General features: G+C 41.9%; 1 protein-coding gene across 1 annotated transcript in view; it reads right to left on the bottom strand.

The window, feature by feature from the left end:
* Positions 1 to 17,928, bottom strand: part of RASA1 (RAS p21 protein activator 1) — a 95,068-nt gene that overhangs the window by 38,176 nt on the left and 38,964 nt on the right. Inside the window, exons 13-15 of the mRNA XM_054986470.1 lie at positions 10,336 to 10,413; positions 4,614 to 4,771; positions 4,317 to 4,393 (exon numbers count right to left, since the gene is read on the bottom strand). Coding sequence (XP_054842445.1) covers positions 4,317 to 4,393; positions 4,614 to 4,771; positions 10,336 to 10,413 — 313 coding nt within the window. The remainder of the gene's footprint in view (positions 1 to 4,316; positions 4,394 to 4,613; positions 4,772 to 10,335; positions 10,414 to 17,928) is intronic.

Here is a 17,928-nt window from a genome sequence, read left to right as displayed (position 1 = left end):
GGAAAATATATACTAGTTAAGTTTAATAAGTAATTAATTTTTATCTTAATATTGGGAAAATTCTTGGTTTTAAACCCTGTATTTCTGTAATCTTTGTAGCACAAAGTTTTATATGTTTTAATTTTCCTTTCTCTTTTACCCTTTTCTTCTGTATCCCCTTCTGAATTGGAAAAAAAAAGAACATTAGAGCATCCTGCAAACACGGTTTGGGGCAGAGAGGCACAAAAGAGGAACATCTTTACGTTGTTCAGAAATCTGGAAAATAACATGTGTGCCTTGAAAATATAATGAAATACACCAGGTGATCTGGTCATTACTAGGTGAATTCATATAATGAAAAACATTACTAATTGAACCTACTTGTATGCAGGAGATAATGGATACAAAAAATCCTGAATAATTCCTATAAATGTGTGACTATTGATAATTGCCGCATTTCTGCATACTGCATTTTTGAAAAATGTTTAACTTCAAAATGAGATTTTAGTGACTATTACAGATAGAGTATATCTTATCTTAGGGCAACATCTTATTCTAGGGCAACAAGAATGAGAATATGGTTAACAAGTAATGTCCTTGGACAATTTTTCCACAGGCTTGGTCTTGAAGCTAATGTCAAAATTTGTAAAAATTTTGATTGCAGACATATTTTATTATGTATAATGACTATTAATTTACAGCAATATCCACTACTTGTCTGTTCATTTGGCATGGAATGCCCACCTCTCCTCCCCACAACATGTAGTTCAGCTTCATAGTTTAAATAAGCAATCAAGGAAATCAATTCATCCCTTTCTACCCACACACTATGCTAACAATAAAGTATATCTTAAATTCTGGAGATAAGGTTAAGTGATTTGAAACTATGATAAATTTTTGTGTTGGGTAAGATCCAACAGTTATCTAGTGAGATACAGAGTGGAGAAGCAGTATGGAACATACAGTAGAGCAAGGCTTTTTCTGGGAAAAGAGGTGGTGGAACTCACTGGTACCATACACATGCGCGCAAAGTGCACACGTGTGCTTCCAGGACCACATGTTGACCTCACTTCTGGGAAGTGATGTCATCACGCAGGCCGTGGCTGCCCCAGAGCACTCCCACACTCCACAGGGGGTCCGATTTGGGCCCAAATTGGCCTGGAACGTGCCGCTGCCACACGGGAGAGCACTCTCCTGCCTGGCAGTGGCCCGATCCTGGCTGTTTCGGGCCCGAATCGAGTTGAAATGGGCCCAAAATTGCCAAAACAGGCCCAAAATTGCCCTGGAATGGCTCGCTGCCACACAGGGGAACAGTCCTCCACCCAGTAGCAGCCTGATTGTGGCCGTTTCGGGCCAGAATTTGGCCAAAATGGGCCCAAAATGGCCTTGAAATGGCCTAGATTGGACCTGGAACAGACCGCTGCCATGCAGGGGAACAGCCAAATACCCACTAGTCACGTAGGTATTTTTAAGAGGTGCTGGAAAGCAGTTCTGTTGCGTTCCAGCTGAAAAAAAGCTCTACTGTGGAGGATACGAGCAATGTTAGGAGCCAATACTAATTATAGCTAACAGTAGTGCGGCCTTTAGCAAATAAGTCCCCTGTGCTCTTTTCTCAAAAGACAGAGAAGGTAATATAGGTTGTAAACTTTATTTTTTAAAGATATGTATAACCTGTTCTCTAAGTTTAAAAAAAACTCCTTGACTTGCATGTAAGTATATTTTTAAATCAGCATTTTATCACACTAAAAGCAGGTACCAATCGGCCACATAATTACATTCACCTGTTTTATAATGGTTTTTTAAGGATATAAGAGCATTAGATTTTAAAAAAAACCTTCTGAACTATGTTAACAAATAAAATATAGCAAAATGAAAAATTCAGGAAAATCTATCTATAAGAATGAGCTCTCAATCCAAATCATTTGATATATAGTGGGACTGACAATGCTAGATAAAATGCAAGGACAGGGAAAGGTCACCTCAAAAATATTTACTATATCCAGTTAATGCTTGAAATTCTAAAGGGCCACCCTTAATGTGCTGTAAACCCTTTTCTTTAACACATAATGTTGAATGCAAGAAAAATAAAGAAACCATTTGTGAGCACACAGAGGTAGGGGGTGTGCACTTCTGTTCAGAACTCAGATTAAAATACCAAATTTTGGCTGATTTGGTAAAATCTGAGTATTCTGAATAAAAAATCAGGTATCCTGAATTTTTACTGAATTTTCAAAAAAAAAAAAAAAGGTAAAATTTGGCCATTGTTTTCTATGAGAAAATCACTGTGAGATATCTGGTGGGCTGGAGGGGTAATTTTTCAACCAAACTTCATGAGAGTTGGAGGGAACCTACTCCTGACTGTCCTCTAGAGATCCCCTAAGTTTCATGAAGATTGGACCTCAGGGGAGGGCAATTTTATGAGTCCCCACCCACTCTCCATTGTCTCTATAGGGAAAACTATTTAAGGACTTTCCGGGGGCTATAGGTGGCATTTTCTGTGCAACCTCCACCAATTTTCAGGGGACCTGAAGCAAGCAACACTGTTGCAAATTAGCCCAACAGAACCAGTGTCAATCACAGCAGACAGACGCTGGGTTCACTCAACAGGAAAACACCACAGAACAGAAACAAACAGTACCCAACCACAAGCACAAGGCATTCCCTTGCTTCAATTTGCTTCTGTTGGGCTAAGCTGCAGCAGTGTCCTCATTCAATTTGATTTGGGTGGAATGGATGTAATTCTCTAATGTGATGTTGGTCTGCTTGTTCACTTTCGTTCTGGGGGGATTCATTCCTGCGCTTCAGTTTGCTTCTGTTGCCACCCCCAACCACCTGGATAGCTCCCAGATATTTTTCCTCATAGGGAATAATGGAGAGTGGGTGGGGCACCTTTGGGGGCTCACAGAATTGGTCCCTGGGATCTATTCTTTATGAAACTTGGAGGATCTCTACAGGACAGTCAGAAGTAGGTTCCCTCCAAATTTGGTGAGATTTGATTGACAAATGACTCCTCCAGCTGACAGGATATCTTCCCAGAGTGATTTTCCCATGGAAAACAATGGCCAGTTTTTTCAGACATGCCTGAACCAAACTAGAAAATCAATTTGGAATTTGAGAAATTCCAATTTTTTTCCTCAGATTTAATTTAAAAAATTATGAGTTACCCAATTTTTTTGGTGCACACCCCTACACAGAAGTCTCTAGGACTGAGGGTGATGCTCAGGGTGATGGAAGGAGTTCTTTCCAGGGGCTCAAACGTAACTGCTGGCTGCTATTATGAAGTAGTGTTGTGCACTTCGGGTGTCCGATTTGGGTAAATTACCCGAATCGGACCCGATCCGTAAAGATTAGGGATATACGAATCAGGGCCAGCATGGCGCCGGCGGCCATTTGAGGGGCAGGAAGGGCCGAAGGAGGCGTAGAAAGCCCTTCTTGCCCTTAAAATGGCTGCGGTGGTGCCGCCACACTGCAGCCAATTAAGGAGCAGGAAGGGCTGGAGGCAGCGGCAGCAGCCTTCCCCACCACGCTGCAGGCTCAAGCAGCGGCGCGGCGGCAGAGGAGCCGAACCAGCTGGCTCCAGGCCATTGCAGCCTCATGATGCTGCCACTGCCACCCAGCTCTCAAAGACCCTCCCGCCAGGTAAGTGGGTGGGGGGTGGAGGGGTTGCCCCAGGGGGGTGGGAGGTAGGGGTGGGGGAGTTCCCCCCCTCACTTCAGTATGCTCCGAATATTTACAGAGCATACCGAAGTGAGTAAAATACCTTAATTCCGAAGTGGCTTGCCACTTCGGAATTAAGGTATTTTTGGATTTTTTTCCTGCTTCGGGAAAACCCAAAGCGGGAAACCCAAAGCGACCTGGCCCTGCACACTCCTATTATAAAGTAGTCTTCAGGGAACCCAGTCAAAGAGAAGGAAAACTACCGCTTTGTATTGGCCTTCTTATTCCTTATCACTAAAAATAGCAGCGCCACAAACTTACATCCTTTGGAAAAGCAGAAAAGACTGAGGGGAAGTGAGCACATGGTTACAGGAATAGTGGGTACTTGTGACTACACTGTCCTCAATGAGCAATGACCCCATCTACCTTTAAAAATGCAATGTGCATGACGTTAAAAAAAATAAAACTTTTGAATTTTACGAACAGCGCCTATGCAGTAGACAAGTTTCTTAGTTTAAAGTTTAATATGAGTCAATAGGATATTTAAAGGTTTTAATAGTGTACACTGAAAAGTGTTACTGATCTTTCCTAAGTATTTTACCCATTATGACTCAACCAAGTATGAAATATGCAAAGCAGAAATACTACTACTTTTAAATCTTGCTTTCAAACACACTTACATATATCTGTATCTTTACTCTTCTTTGTCTTGTTACTAAGACTTATTTCAAATCTGTTGATATCAGATGAGAGATCACTATAAAAAAAGAAAATGATTTATATTGTACTTCTACTTTCACTTTCTAATACAATACATGATTGCTATTTTTTAAATTTAATCAAATCATACAGAGTCAAAATTAGAATCTAATTACTTGCTATTAAATTGGCTAAATTTTTGAGTTCACAGACCAAAATTACTATTAAATCATCAATTTTTAAATGCAACAACAATTCAAATACTATGGAAGACTTACTCAAAGACGAATTCCTCTGACCACACTGGGTTCTGTCCCTCTCGTACATGTGTTTTTGCTACCTGAACACTATTCAGGTAGATATTACAGTAAGGATTAGTAAAATGTTTTGCTGGAAGCGTATGGGCTTCTTCAACATGCAATATAAGGCTGCTGACCTAGACAAATTATACAAAACAGATTTTGTTTTATACACTGAGACTCCTCTCCCACTCCCAGTCTGAACAGAACTGGTTCCATAGGCAAGTGTGAGCACCACACCACTGAAGAGCATTTAGTTTCTCTTTTACAACCAATTCCTTTACCATGAATACTGAAAGGAAGAATAGTATCTTATTTACTGTTAACACTGCCATCACAAAACACAGAGTACTTATTTAGGACTGATGGTCTTTTAGTAGTCATCAGAACAATTACACATATGACTCTGTATCTACCAGAGTAAACTGCAGAAACTTTCTAGAAGCACGCAGAGATGGCCAAAAAATTTTCTTCAAGGGAAGGAAGTGAGAGTGCCTTCTCCTGGCCTACAACTCTAGAATGTTCCCAAAGTTTGTTCTATATGGGTACAGACCCATTTGCAGGATTGCACACAGACCAGAAAGAAAAGTATCACTCAGATTTAATTATAAAATTAAAGCTGACCTTCTGATTCCTTGCAGAACATAACCTATACCTGTAACAAATCAAGAACTACACATTATCTATAAAATTGGAAGACAGTCTTCCTACCTGGTATTAAAAAGCACGTAATATAAACGTCTACCTCATTTATTGTTTAATTGTTTTACTTAATTTATAACCCACAAGGCAACTATAATTACTCAACTAATTTTTTTTTAATTTTTCTGTGTCTGTAGAAGTAGAAACATTATACTTATCTAGTTATAATCCAAACTAGCTATACCATTGGAAAGAGTCAGTAAGAGATTTCAGAAAGTCACTGTATTGAATAGCAACCTTTCCAGCTGAATGAGCTATATCTTATGAACCTGAGCCATTTCAAAGGAAAATACTTGTATATTCACTATAGTCAAATGTAATTGATGCAGTCATCAGATTGTAGGTGTAGGTTTAGCACAACCATTTCAAATCAACACAAATTTAAATAGTTCTGCTCATCAGCTTCACAGAATGAAAGATAAAAGACATTTACTTTTAGATTTGGAACTCACTTCCTTAGAAATGAGATACGGCTGTTAGAAGTATTTCAATGCTTCTCATAAATTAATTCCAGTCCAAGTGGGCTAGGGATTAGACATGGGCACGAAACAAAAAAAACCCCAAACCGCAAGGTTCGTGGTTCGTTCATTTTCAGGAACACAAACTTTAACGGACTTCGGCCGGTTCACAAACCGGTTCACGGTTCGTGGGGGCCCAGGACGGCCCCCTTCCCACTCAGAGAGCTCATGCAGGGCATTTTCAGCAGGCTCTCCTCCAGCCACCCTCCACGTTTGGACAAGATCCCAATACAGATCTCCGAGTTATAGATCCCCAAAGCCGGTGCCCCCAGGAAAGTCCCATTCAATACAATTGGAGCCATCCATGCCAATTGACTATGGGACCCCCAAATGTGGGCAATGTCAGGGAGGCAGTCAGCCGGCTGCCTCCCTTCTAGGAGGCGGGGGGGTTGGCCACCACCTGACAGCACCCCCCATGTGCCTGCCCGCACGCCCCTACGTGCGGCCACCACTGAAGAATGACAGGTTTTGTCAGTGGCCGCCCTCTCTGTGTGGGCTCGCCACCAACTGGTGGCACCCTCCCCCACCCGCCTCTACGGGCAGCCACCACCGAAGGATGATGGGGTCTGTTGGTGGCCACCCTCTCTGTGCGGGCATAGGAAGAGGGGCTGATGACAGACCCCTGGTCGGACAGCACAGGAAAACAAAGGAAGGCCCCTCTCTCCACTCCGTTGGGGAGAGGGGCCGCAGACGCACCTCTGGCCAGGCAGCACAGGATAACAAATTAAGGCCCCTCTCCACCCCTGCGGGGACAGGGGCTGACAAACTACGAAGAAGGAAGGATGGACAGGATCGCTCAACCAGTCCTCTCTGCACCCCGTAGGGGAGAGGGGCCAATGCACCCTGGGCAAAGCATGACAGGGTGACAAAATACAGACCCTTGGGCCCTTGGAGGATGCGGCCACAGACAAAACCCATTGTCCTGCCATGGTGCACAGCAGGAAGTGAGGAAGAAGGCCCCTCCCCACCCCTGCGGGGAGAAGGGCTGACAAACTACAAAGAAGGCAGACAGGATTGCCCAACCAGTCCCCCCTCCACCCCGGCAGAGCAACAAAGCCGAACAAGCCGCTTCCCACCGCCCCTGATAAGAGACCGACAGGGACAGCCAAAACCCGCCATCCATGGAAGGGAGGGACAGTTGGACAGATATACTGACGCCTACCCCATGACCCTCCTGCCAGCCCTGGTGGCAAGGTTGGAGGCCCTTCGCCACCGGCACACAGGAGACAGTCAGTCCCGATAGGGACTGGGACCTTGGAAGGATGCGGCCACAAACATGAACCACCTGCCGGCCGTGGCAGCGAGGATGGAACACCTTCCCACATAGGTAAGGGGGAGGAATATACCAGGTACCATGAGAGGGGGCCCTTCCACCATCCTGCACAACTGCATGTGCCGCAGTGTCCCTTGTACCAAGTATCAGCGACGTGACCCACATGCTGGCCATGGCGGTAAGGACAGAACCCCTTCTCCCTGTCGGGGGGGGTGAGAGACAAAGTCCCAGGGATAGGGGCAAGTTGCTCCCAGAAGGGACAGAGACAGCAATCCCCGTTGCATGGGAGCCCTATTCTGCCACACCCAGACACCCAACCTGAGCTGGCAGGAGAGTTGGACAGTTGGCCCTGAGACCAGGAGGTAGAGCCCTACCACCCCACAAAGACACCACCTGACCTGACCTTTGCAGGCAGGACTGTGGTGCACAAAATATAAAACCCAGAAGGAATAAAGAAAAATAAAGAAAATCCCAGAAAAAAAGGGTAGGCCAGTCAGGCTAGGCCCCAGGCAGAGCCAAGTGACCCAGGCCCTGGCTGGGAGACTGGGGTGGAGTGGAGGAAAAGGCACCCTTCCCAGCAATGCCAAGAGTGGAGCTGGAGAGCCTTTTCAGTCTCTCTTCTCCAAACCAGCCAGCAGCAGCCAAGCTTCCACTCTCCCTCTCTCTCCCTCCAATGCCAGCAGCAACAGTCCTCCTACTCTCCCAGTGTCTGTGCTGAAACTGAAAGCAGGAAGCAGAGAGCAGTGCCTTATAAAACAAATGCTGTGATAGAGCAGAACAGGACCTCTCTGGTTGGCAGTCAGAGCTGCCCAACAGGGTTTGGAGGGATGAGATTGGAGTTCCCATGGCTACAAGGAAGCCCCCCCTCCCTGGTTCTTGGCTCCCATGTAACATACTGGGAGCTCCATGGCTGGAAGAGAGACCTGCCTATCAAGGTAAGGTGGGCTAAGATTGGGGTTTCCACGGCAACTAAAGGCCTGCAGACGTTCCAGGCCTCTGTTGCCTAGGAAATTAATTGAGAGGTGCCAGGGCTCACGAATCGCTCATGGAATGCATGGAACTGGCCTAAAAAGTCGTGGGGGTTCGTTAACACGTGGTCCCACGGAATGCGTGTTAACGAATGTAATTCGATTCATGCCCACCTCTACTTAGGATCTGGAAGTGTTTTGCCAGTAGTCCAGCATCTGGACTACTGGAGGGTGACAAGTAGAGAGCTCAGCTTTTCCCTGAATGCTTGTATTTCATGGCCTGATTCTTAGGGAGGTAGAAGCCTGTGCCAAAGCTGTATTTCTTTATACTTCAGGTGAGAGTCATATTAAAAAACTTTCCTCCATACAGAAAGTTAGATGTAAGAAATATGCATAGTCTTCTCACTGGTATCTACTTTTCCTATATGGAGGGATTCTTTATGTATGGAGCAGCAATCAATCATGTGAGCCCCCCCCCCGCCACCATTTAAGCTAGAATGAGTTTGCCACCTTAGTCAAAATTAGACCTGCTTTGAAGCAATCTGTGCATATAAATAGCTCAGAAAATTACTTTGAAAAAGCAGAGCACTGTCTTTAACCTAGGGATCAGCAGATTTCTCCAGCTGTGTCCCAATTAGGATTAGTTCTATTTTTATTCAAGGTTTTTGCTGCAATGATCTTCCATAAAATTCAATGGAACTTCAAGGAGCAGAACCCAAGGATTAAAGAGAGAATGACTCTCTGCATTTCCCTGGTAATTGTGGCGATTATGACATAGAAGAAAAACATTTTTCGTATGTATTTTAAAATCTCCAAAACTATGGATCGTAGGGAATCAGCAGCCAGAAGCTCCCCCTAAAATACCCTTTTGAATGCCAGAAACCAAACACTAGAAATGTTTATCAGCATGGAAAGAGGGGTTTTTTGTTGACGTTTCTAATTTACAATATACAAGTATGTATTTTCTTGGATCTTAGGGTTGCAGGTATGTTTTCTCATGAGACTTCAACATTTTTTCTATTCATGTCCACAGTCTAAATAGAATCCAGTGAAAAATTGAACACCACAAAGTGAGAACTCCTCTCAGACTGCTCATTGACTAGGATTCGATCTAATGGGAGGTGAAAAGGATTATACCGTGAAATCAAGGGTTAGAGTACAGCATAGTGCAAAACTAGAATCTAGGTTCAAGTACCCACTCAATCGTGAAGTTTGCTGTCAAACCTTGAACCAATCACTTTCTCTTCATGTAATCTACCTCACAAAATTGTGAGGACAAAGGGGAAGGGGGAGAAATCAGAAGGGAGAGGGCAGAATGGGTTACATTGGTGCTTAGTTCTCTTACATACTCAGGGTAATGCCAATCGCCACCTTGGGGGTCAGGTAGCAATTTTCCACAGGCCAGTTTGGCTAGGGATCCTGGAGGGGTTTTGCCATCTTCTGAGCATGGAGCAGGGGTCACTGGGGTAGGCGGTGTGTGTGTGTGTGTGTGTGAATTTCCTGTATTGTGCAGGGGGTTGTGCTGGATGACCCTAGAGGTCCCTTCCAACCCTATGATTGTATAATTCTATGTATGCTACGCTGAGGTCCTTGGGAAGGAATAGCAAGATAAAAATGGATGGACAGACAGAAACAGAATTTCAAAATCATCCCTTCTTTGAACTATGAAGAAGTTACACTGAAACAACTGTCACACTTTAACTGTGAAGCACTTTGGGTAGCGGTGGTGGTGATTTCTCCAGTCATTTGTAAATATTTCTTATTCACTGGTACTGAGTTTTGTGGAGCCATTGTTCTCTCTAATATACTCTAGTTCTTCATACTATACCTTCACTAAAGTATCTGTTTGGGATTCTGGCCTATTTAATGATTCTCCAGTAGCAATGCTAGGGCAGCATCATAAGCACTTATTGAAATCTCATCTCAGGACTTAGCCTTTAGCTAATATCTGATTCATAGTTCCTACACATATTCCATAACTACATCAAGATGAAACAATACTGTGATGACACATCTGTTTAAAGTAACAGAACTGCTAACAGATCACATCCCATTCCCTTTAAAGTCTGAATTATGTGGCAAATTCTAATGTTCAGAAAAAGAAAAATTTCTAAGACTCAAGCTAGAAGAGAAAATATACTACAAGTAATACTTGGTAGCAAGTTTAATGAAGTACCACATTATCTCAGTCAACATGAAAATAAAAATATCACCATTTTAGAGAGAATGCATAATTTTACCTGACGTAGACGTTTATTAGATGTCCCTGGACTAGTTTTTCGTAAATTGCAGAATGTCTGCAAAGCTTTCATCCAGTCCTAAAAGCATAACAGAACCTCTCATCAATAGAATATTATCTAACTTGCAATTACAGTCTTAAATAAAATTTAATCATGTCAAACTTACTTACTTTGTATTAAAAGTTTGTTGCATTATCTACTTTCCTTAACATACACCTGTCATTTTTAATTCTGAATTATCTTAAAAGGGTAGGGGAGAAATGAGATTAAAAGTATTGTGAAGTGCTTCCTTGACTATTCAATGATTGTTTTCAACATTTCATATACTACTTAAAAATACAGTACTATATAACCACTGTGACCATTAGCAATTAACCATTCCAGGCATACACGTAATGAAGATCTGCATGCGGTTTCATATGAATCAGGATTTGGGAGAACCAGGTTCAAATCCCTACTTTATCATGCTAGCTTGCCAGGTGACCTTGGGCCAGTCACACACTCTCAGTCTCATCTACCTCATAGGGTTGTTGTGGGGATGAAATGGAGCAGAGAAGAATGATGTAAGCAGCCCTGAGTCCCCAATGCAGAGGAAGGAGTTATAACATTCAAGAATATCCAGGTACTTGGAATGAAGCGAATATATCATTGATCCCTAAAGAAGGCCAAGACTTGACAAACGTGAAAAATTATAGACCTATATCGTTACTTAATAATGACTATAAAATCTTTGCGAAGATACTGGCGGAGAGACTGAAGGGGTGGCTTTCGGAAGTTATTGAGGAGGAACAAGCAGGTTTTTTGCCAGACAGACAAATTAGAGATAACTTGAGGACAGTGATAAATGCTATTGAATACTATGACAAGCGTTGTGATAAGGAGGTTGGTTTCTTCTTTGTTGATGCTGAAAAGGCGTTTGATAATTTAAACTGGGATTTTATGTTTGCCACTATGGAAAAGCTACAAATGGGAGAAAGATTTATTAGAGCAATAAAGGAAATTTACAGAGACCAAAATGCAGCAATTGTGGTGAATGATGAAGTGACTAAGAAATTAGTTATAAGTAAAGGAACAAGACAAGGTTGCCCGCTGTCTCCGCTGTTGTTCATTTTGGTATTGGAGATTCTGATGATACAAATACGACAAGATGAAGAAATTCGTGGAATAAAAATAAAGGACTATTCTTATAAGGTCAGAGCATTTGCGGATGACATAATGCTAATTGTGGAAGACCCAATGGAGAACATGCCAAAAGTGATAGATAAGATTAAGGAGTTTGGGGACTTGGCAGGTTTTTATATCAACAAAAAGAAATCAAAGGTATTATGCAAAAACATGACTAAGCAAAAACAACAATTGCTAATGGAAACAACGGAATGTGAAGTAACAAATAAGGTGAAATATTTGGGAATTGAACTGACTGCAAAGAACATAGATTTATTTAAAAATAACTATGAAAAACTATGGACTCAAATAGAGAGAGATTTGATCAAATGGAACAGATTGAATTTGTCATGGTTGGGAAGGATTGCAGCAGTGAAAATGAATGTGTTACCAAGAGTAATGTTTTTGCTACAGACAATACCAATCATCAGAGACTCTAAGCAATTTGAAAAATGGCAGAGGAAAATATCAGACTTTGTATGGGCAGGCAAGAAGCCTCGAGTGAAAATGAAAGTTTTACAAGATGCAAAAGAAAGAGGCGGAATGCAACTGCCAAATCTAAGACTTTACCATGACGCAATCTGCCTAGTGTGGTTGAAAGAGTGGATGACGTTAAAGAACAAGAAATTACTAGCCCTAGAGGGATACAAAAAAATATTTGGATGGCACGCATACCTATGGCATGATAAAGTAAAGGTGAACTCGATGTTCCTGCATCATTATATACGGAGAAGTTTATATACAATCTGGAAGAAGTACAGAATCTATTTACAAGAAGGAACCCCTTTGTGGGTAGTTCCATATGAGGTGATAGACCCGAGAGCTGTTGATAATGAGCAACAATGTTTAACTTACAAAGAAATAACTAGAACTGAAGCATCTAAACTCAGAATAAAGACTCAGGAGGAACTATCACCTTATTATGACTGGTTCCAGTACAGACAGATTAGAGATTTATATAACTCGGACTCTGTAAAGGGAGGTATACGAACAGAGAATTCGGAACTAGAGCAGACCCTTCTTAAAGAGGACAAGAAAAGAATATCCAAGGTATACCAAGTACTGTTGAAATGGTATACTGAGGACGAAATAGTTAAAGTACAAATGGTGAAATGGGCCATAAACTTCAACAAAGAAATAACAATGGAGACATGGGAATACTTGTGGAAGACTACAATGAAGACAACGACATGCACTAGCATTAAAGAGAACATTTACAAAATGATTTATCGTTGGTACATGACACCAAAGAAAATTGCGCTAGGGAATTTGAATACTTCTAATAAATGCTGGAAATGCAGGAAGCACGAGGGCTCCCTCTACCATATGTGGTGGACTTGTGAGGTAGCTAGGCAGTACTGGGGGGAAATAATAAGAGAAATGAGTGAGATTTTACAATTTCAAGTAAATAAGAACCCAGAACTCCTGCTACTAAACTTGGGAATGGAGGGAATTCCAGCCCACCATAGGACGTTGATATTTTACATGACGGCTGCAGCTAGACTTTTGTACGCGCAAAAATGGAAAGTACAAGAAGTGCCAACTATTGAAGATTGGATTTACAAATTGTTGCATATGGCAGAAATGGATAAAATGACAAGAAAACTGAGAAATCTGGACCCAGGACAGTTTAACACAGACTGGAAGAAGCTGAAACAATATTTGGAGAAGAAATGGGAGGTGGGAGGAGAACTGTGGCAGTTTGAGAACTATTGAAATATAATAAAATGTAGAGGGGGGTGACTTTACCGGGGGGGAGAAGAGGTAAAAATGAATCTCTAAGCAGTTATGTTATTAGATTGATATATATAGAATAATAAATAGAATATTGATAGAAAATAACTAATTACAAGGGTTAACTATAAGGATTGACTAATTAATAATATTTTCTTTTTGATTTTGTACAATGTACCAAACTGAGTCAAATTGATTGATATCATATTTAAAATATTAACGTAAACTAATATAATTAAAACAGAAAGAAGAAAATAGAATGAATAATATATAGAGTATAAGTTAAGTTGGTTGATATATATGATCGTATGGCTTATATAGTTTATATAGTTTATGTTATTCAGAAATATTTGAAAACGGAATTATGGGATAAATTGTTTATCTATTATGGGTACAGAGTATTAAAAATAGTCAAAGAAGTATTGCTTAGAATAAAAGGAGAATATATATTTGATTAGATAGAGGAATATATAAAGAGTAAGGGAAAAGGGACAAAGGGCTGGAAAACTGTTGGAAGTCAATAAAAAGGGGGGGGGAAAGGGAGGGGGTTAGAAATTGGTAAATGGGAGAATTGATTGTAATGTGAAAATAATTGATACTAACCCAATAAAAATTTTTTCAAAAAAAAAAATAACATTCAAGAATAGTTGTACTTCTGATATCAAAGTGAACCCAAACATCTGCATGTACTGGGGAAGTAGGTTCCTCCTCCCTCAGAGGAGACACAAATGCTTTGTAAGGTTTAAGGATATTTACAATTCATAACCTCCTAGAAAGAAATGGTGCTACACAGAAGCATTGTCAATTACCAGCAAAGTGACAATGACAAGGAACTCTATACATGCATGACAGCCAGTGTGGTGTAGTGGTAAGGATGTCAGGCTAGGATCTGGGAATCCCAGGTTCAAATCCCCACTCTGCTATGGAAGCTTGCTGTGTGACCTTGGGGCAGCCACATACTCTCAGCCTAACTTACCTCACAGGGTTGTTGTGAGGTAGCATAAGCTGTAGCATATGCCTGGCTAAAAAATTTAAAGAACTGATAATAAACAAAGAATCCATTTGGCACAGTTCAGACATAATACAAAACTATGGGGAATATCAACTGTAGTTAATTTATGAAACTAGTATTCCACTCAAAGGTTATTGATCCAACTCTGGTTTCAGCATATCCCTTCTTTCATTCAAAAACCTAATTGCTGTCCCAGTCTGCCTTGAAACTCCAGCACAAGAGCAAGGCTTTCCTGACAATAACTCTATGAAGGCAGAGAGGACAACCACTGTCATTCCAGAAAGCAGCATCACACCTTCTTAACCTCCTAGCTAACATGTTGAACGGAGCCTTAGTTAAACAAGTGCAAACAGTGAGGGGAGATTTAATTCCTTTTTCCCCAGACAGCTCCTCTATATACAACTCTAACCTTTTTACCACTACTGACAATCTTACTAGTCAGGTTCCAGGCCACTCTTTTATATAACATATCCTGGTCAAAGAAACTGTACACTAAAAGAAAAAAAAGATCTAATGGACCCTTAACAGGGCACTTGCTTATGTTATAAAAACAAGATTCTTTCCCTAACCTGACCCCAAATCGTAACTAAAAGACAAAATAAAAATCTTGTCTAAGCTCATGCTATTATCCACAGCTACTATAATCCCTGACTGAAAGAAAAAGTATTTCTTCTCCCTCCTTAATCTGAGGCTGACTAACCCCCTCCCATACACATACCCAATATCTATGCAGCTGTTGTCAGTCTTGATTCCTGGACAAGCTGCAGAGGCTCTGCCATTGAAGCCTGACAGAGATGACACAAAAGGAAAGGTCTTGAGTAACAAAACGTCTTAGAATGTCACTAGAATGTACACTAGTGTTCCGATGCCTTTAAGACCAGTGTGGATAGAAGACTCCTAGTAAGACACATTGCATCTAAAGAACAAGTTTTAATTTTGAGCAGGCCAGAGGGTGATAGAAGTAGCAAGCCAAGATCCCTTGATTTGCACATAATTCAAAACCAAAGCTGAATAAAACAGGGTTGCACCCACCTGTTCCTGTTGTTCTTTGAGGTCTTCTGTGCAGGCACATATGAAACTGCACATGCATAGGCCTACTGACTGGTAGATTTTGCGTCTTAAAATTCCTCTAGGGGACACTTGCCCCTTCCCAGAGTGCATGCACAGGCTTGTTTCAGCCCTCGCTCTGGGAGGAATGGCACCCCCAACCCGCCAGACTCTCCAGGTAAGTAGTGAAGAGCACACAACGGGGTAGGAGGGAGGATATGTGTGCCTGCACAGAAGACCTCAATGAACAACAGTTACAGGTAAGTGCAACCCTGTTTTCATTTTCAGTGTTCTGTGAAGTCCCACATAGGAGATTAACAAACCACTTATTCATGGAGGAGGAGTGAGTTCTTCATTGAAAGTGTTTGCAGGACCACTTGATCCACAGCTTCGTCCATCCTGTTATTTAAGTCTAGGACGTAAGGTCTGATGAAAGTATCAGATGATGTCCATGTTGCAGGAATGTCCAAGAATGGGAAAATGGAACATCCTTTAGTTCTCAAGTGTGAAACTACTACTGCTATGCACTTCGTGAACACTCTTGGGGCTGTGGCTAGTCTGAATGGTAGGACCTGATACTGATATATGGCTTCCCCAAACCAGAATCTGAGGAATCTCCTGTGGGATGAGTAGATAGAGATATGAAAATAGGTGTCCTTAAAGTCCAGGACTACAAACCACAAGTTAGGGGGCAGTAGCTGTAACACCATATTAAGGGTTACCGTTCTGAACCTGTGCACCCTGACCATTTTGTTTAAATCCCTCAGGCCTATTATGGGTCTAAAACCCCTGCCCTTCTTCTCAGCTAAGAAGAACCTTAAATAGAATCCCAGTCAAGGTTTGGATTCTGGTACCTGTTGTACAGCTCCCTTCTCTAGCAGTGCTGACAATTCATTAGCCAGTTCAGGTAAGGTATCTTGAGTTGATTTACAAGGAAGACTCAGACACTGGGAACTGTTAAACTCAATTTTATAACTACTCTTGATAATCTCTAATACCCAAATATCTCTAGTGATGGATGTCCAAGCTGCATAAAAATGAGTACACAACAGATCCCCCTTGCACTACTCAGAACTGTTTCTGACGTTGACCCAGATCTTTACTCCCAGACGATGGAGCACCTTGTTTTATGAGAGGGCTTACACCTCTGACAATGCCACTGACCCATAGATGTGGAGTGGCTACGAGGATAATGGTGTTGGTATGCTTGGTATCTGGAGTAGTGGCCTCTGTACTGCTGTTGTTGTCTGCAGAAGGGTCGAGATCCTGATAGCTGGGAGGGTGGAAACACTGTAGGATCCCATAGTCTGCCAGACTTTCCGTTTTTGGGATAGGTACTCATCTGCTTTTGCAGAGAACAATGTCTCACCGTCAAACAGTAGATCTATCCTGTTTCTTGACTTAACAGGTAAAACAGTGGACTGGAGCCATGCACGCCTCCTAAGAACTGCAACTGAAGCTAAGACAGTGGTGGACATGTTTCTTCCAGCATTAATCTGCTTAGAAAGTCTGATCACCTCCTCTTGGATCACCTTAATGGGAATATGGACCCATAGGAGGTGGGCATCAATGAAAGAGTTCTTGCTGATGGATCCAATGGCTCTCTAGACTTGTTGTCAGATTTGAGATGTGGTCAGAACCGATGAGCTTGGTGTACCCAAGACCAGAGGGTGCTGGTAGATCCTAGATGCTGTTGGATCCAATGGATTTGGGGTACTGGAGGCTGACTGGTGCTGGCAGATCCAAGGTGGTGCTGGATCCAATGGACTTGGTATACTCAAGGTTGATTGATGCCATTGGATCCAAGATGGAGCAGTCGGATCCGATGGGTTCAGAGTTTTTGATGGTGAGTCAGCTGGTGGGATTCGATCTGATTTAGTAGATGGGCTACTCATAGTGCCCATTCCCATGATGTGGCCTTGAGACCCGTGGCTCTTTCAGCCTGCGCCTTAGAGGTGATGCTCTGGAAGTATTTGCAAGAGCTTATATTGTGACCCTCTCCCAAACAGATGAGGCAAAGAGAGTGCCTGTCCATCTTGTCATTTTTGTATTGCATTGAGTGTATTTTTAAAATAGGTCCTTTTCAGCCATTCTGACCGTCTCTATCTTCCTTCTCTGACCAGATGAAGAAGTGGAGCAGATAAAGGAACACTATGAAGAACCTCTCTAACCAGTGGCAAAAGAGAAACTGAGGGCACTTCTCCTCCCAGAGTGCAGGCTGATTCAGCAAGAAGCAAGCCACACATGTGCTAAGGGGGCAGGCACCCTTAGAGGAATTTTAAGCTGCAGAACCTACCGATCGGCAGGCCTGCACATGCACAGTCCCATACGTACCTGTATAGGTTGTTTTAAGGTTAATTAAGAGGGCCAAGCTCAGACAATACAATAATCACAATTAGTTTAATCTAAGATTAATTTAATCTAGTATGTTTCATGTTATGTCTGAACTAACCCACAGAATCCAGTCAAATAACTATGATGAGAATGTACAACAATGCTATCTACAGCCTGAAATATTTACCTCCATATATAAGGCATAAGCCTTCATATTCTTTGGGACAACATACAATAAACTGATATTTATTTGAAACATTTATATCTCACACTTTTAAAGAAAACTCAGAGAAATGAACAAT

Source organism: Eublepharis macularius, chromosome 8 (genome assembly GCF_028583425.1).
Source record: "Eublepharis macularius isolate TG4126 chromosome 8, MPM_Emac_v1.0, whole genome shotgun sequence".
Classification (NCBI taxonomy): domain Eukaryota; kingdom Metazoa; phylum Chordata; class Lepidosauria; order Squamata; family Eublepharidae; genus Eublepharis; species Eublepharis macularius.
This window is presented reverse-complemented; position numbering and strand designations above follow the sequence as displayed.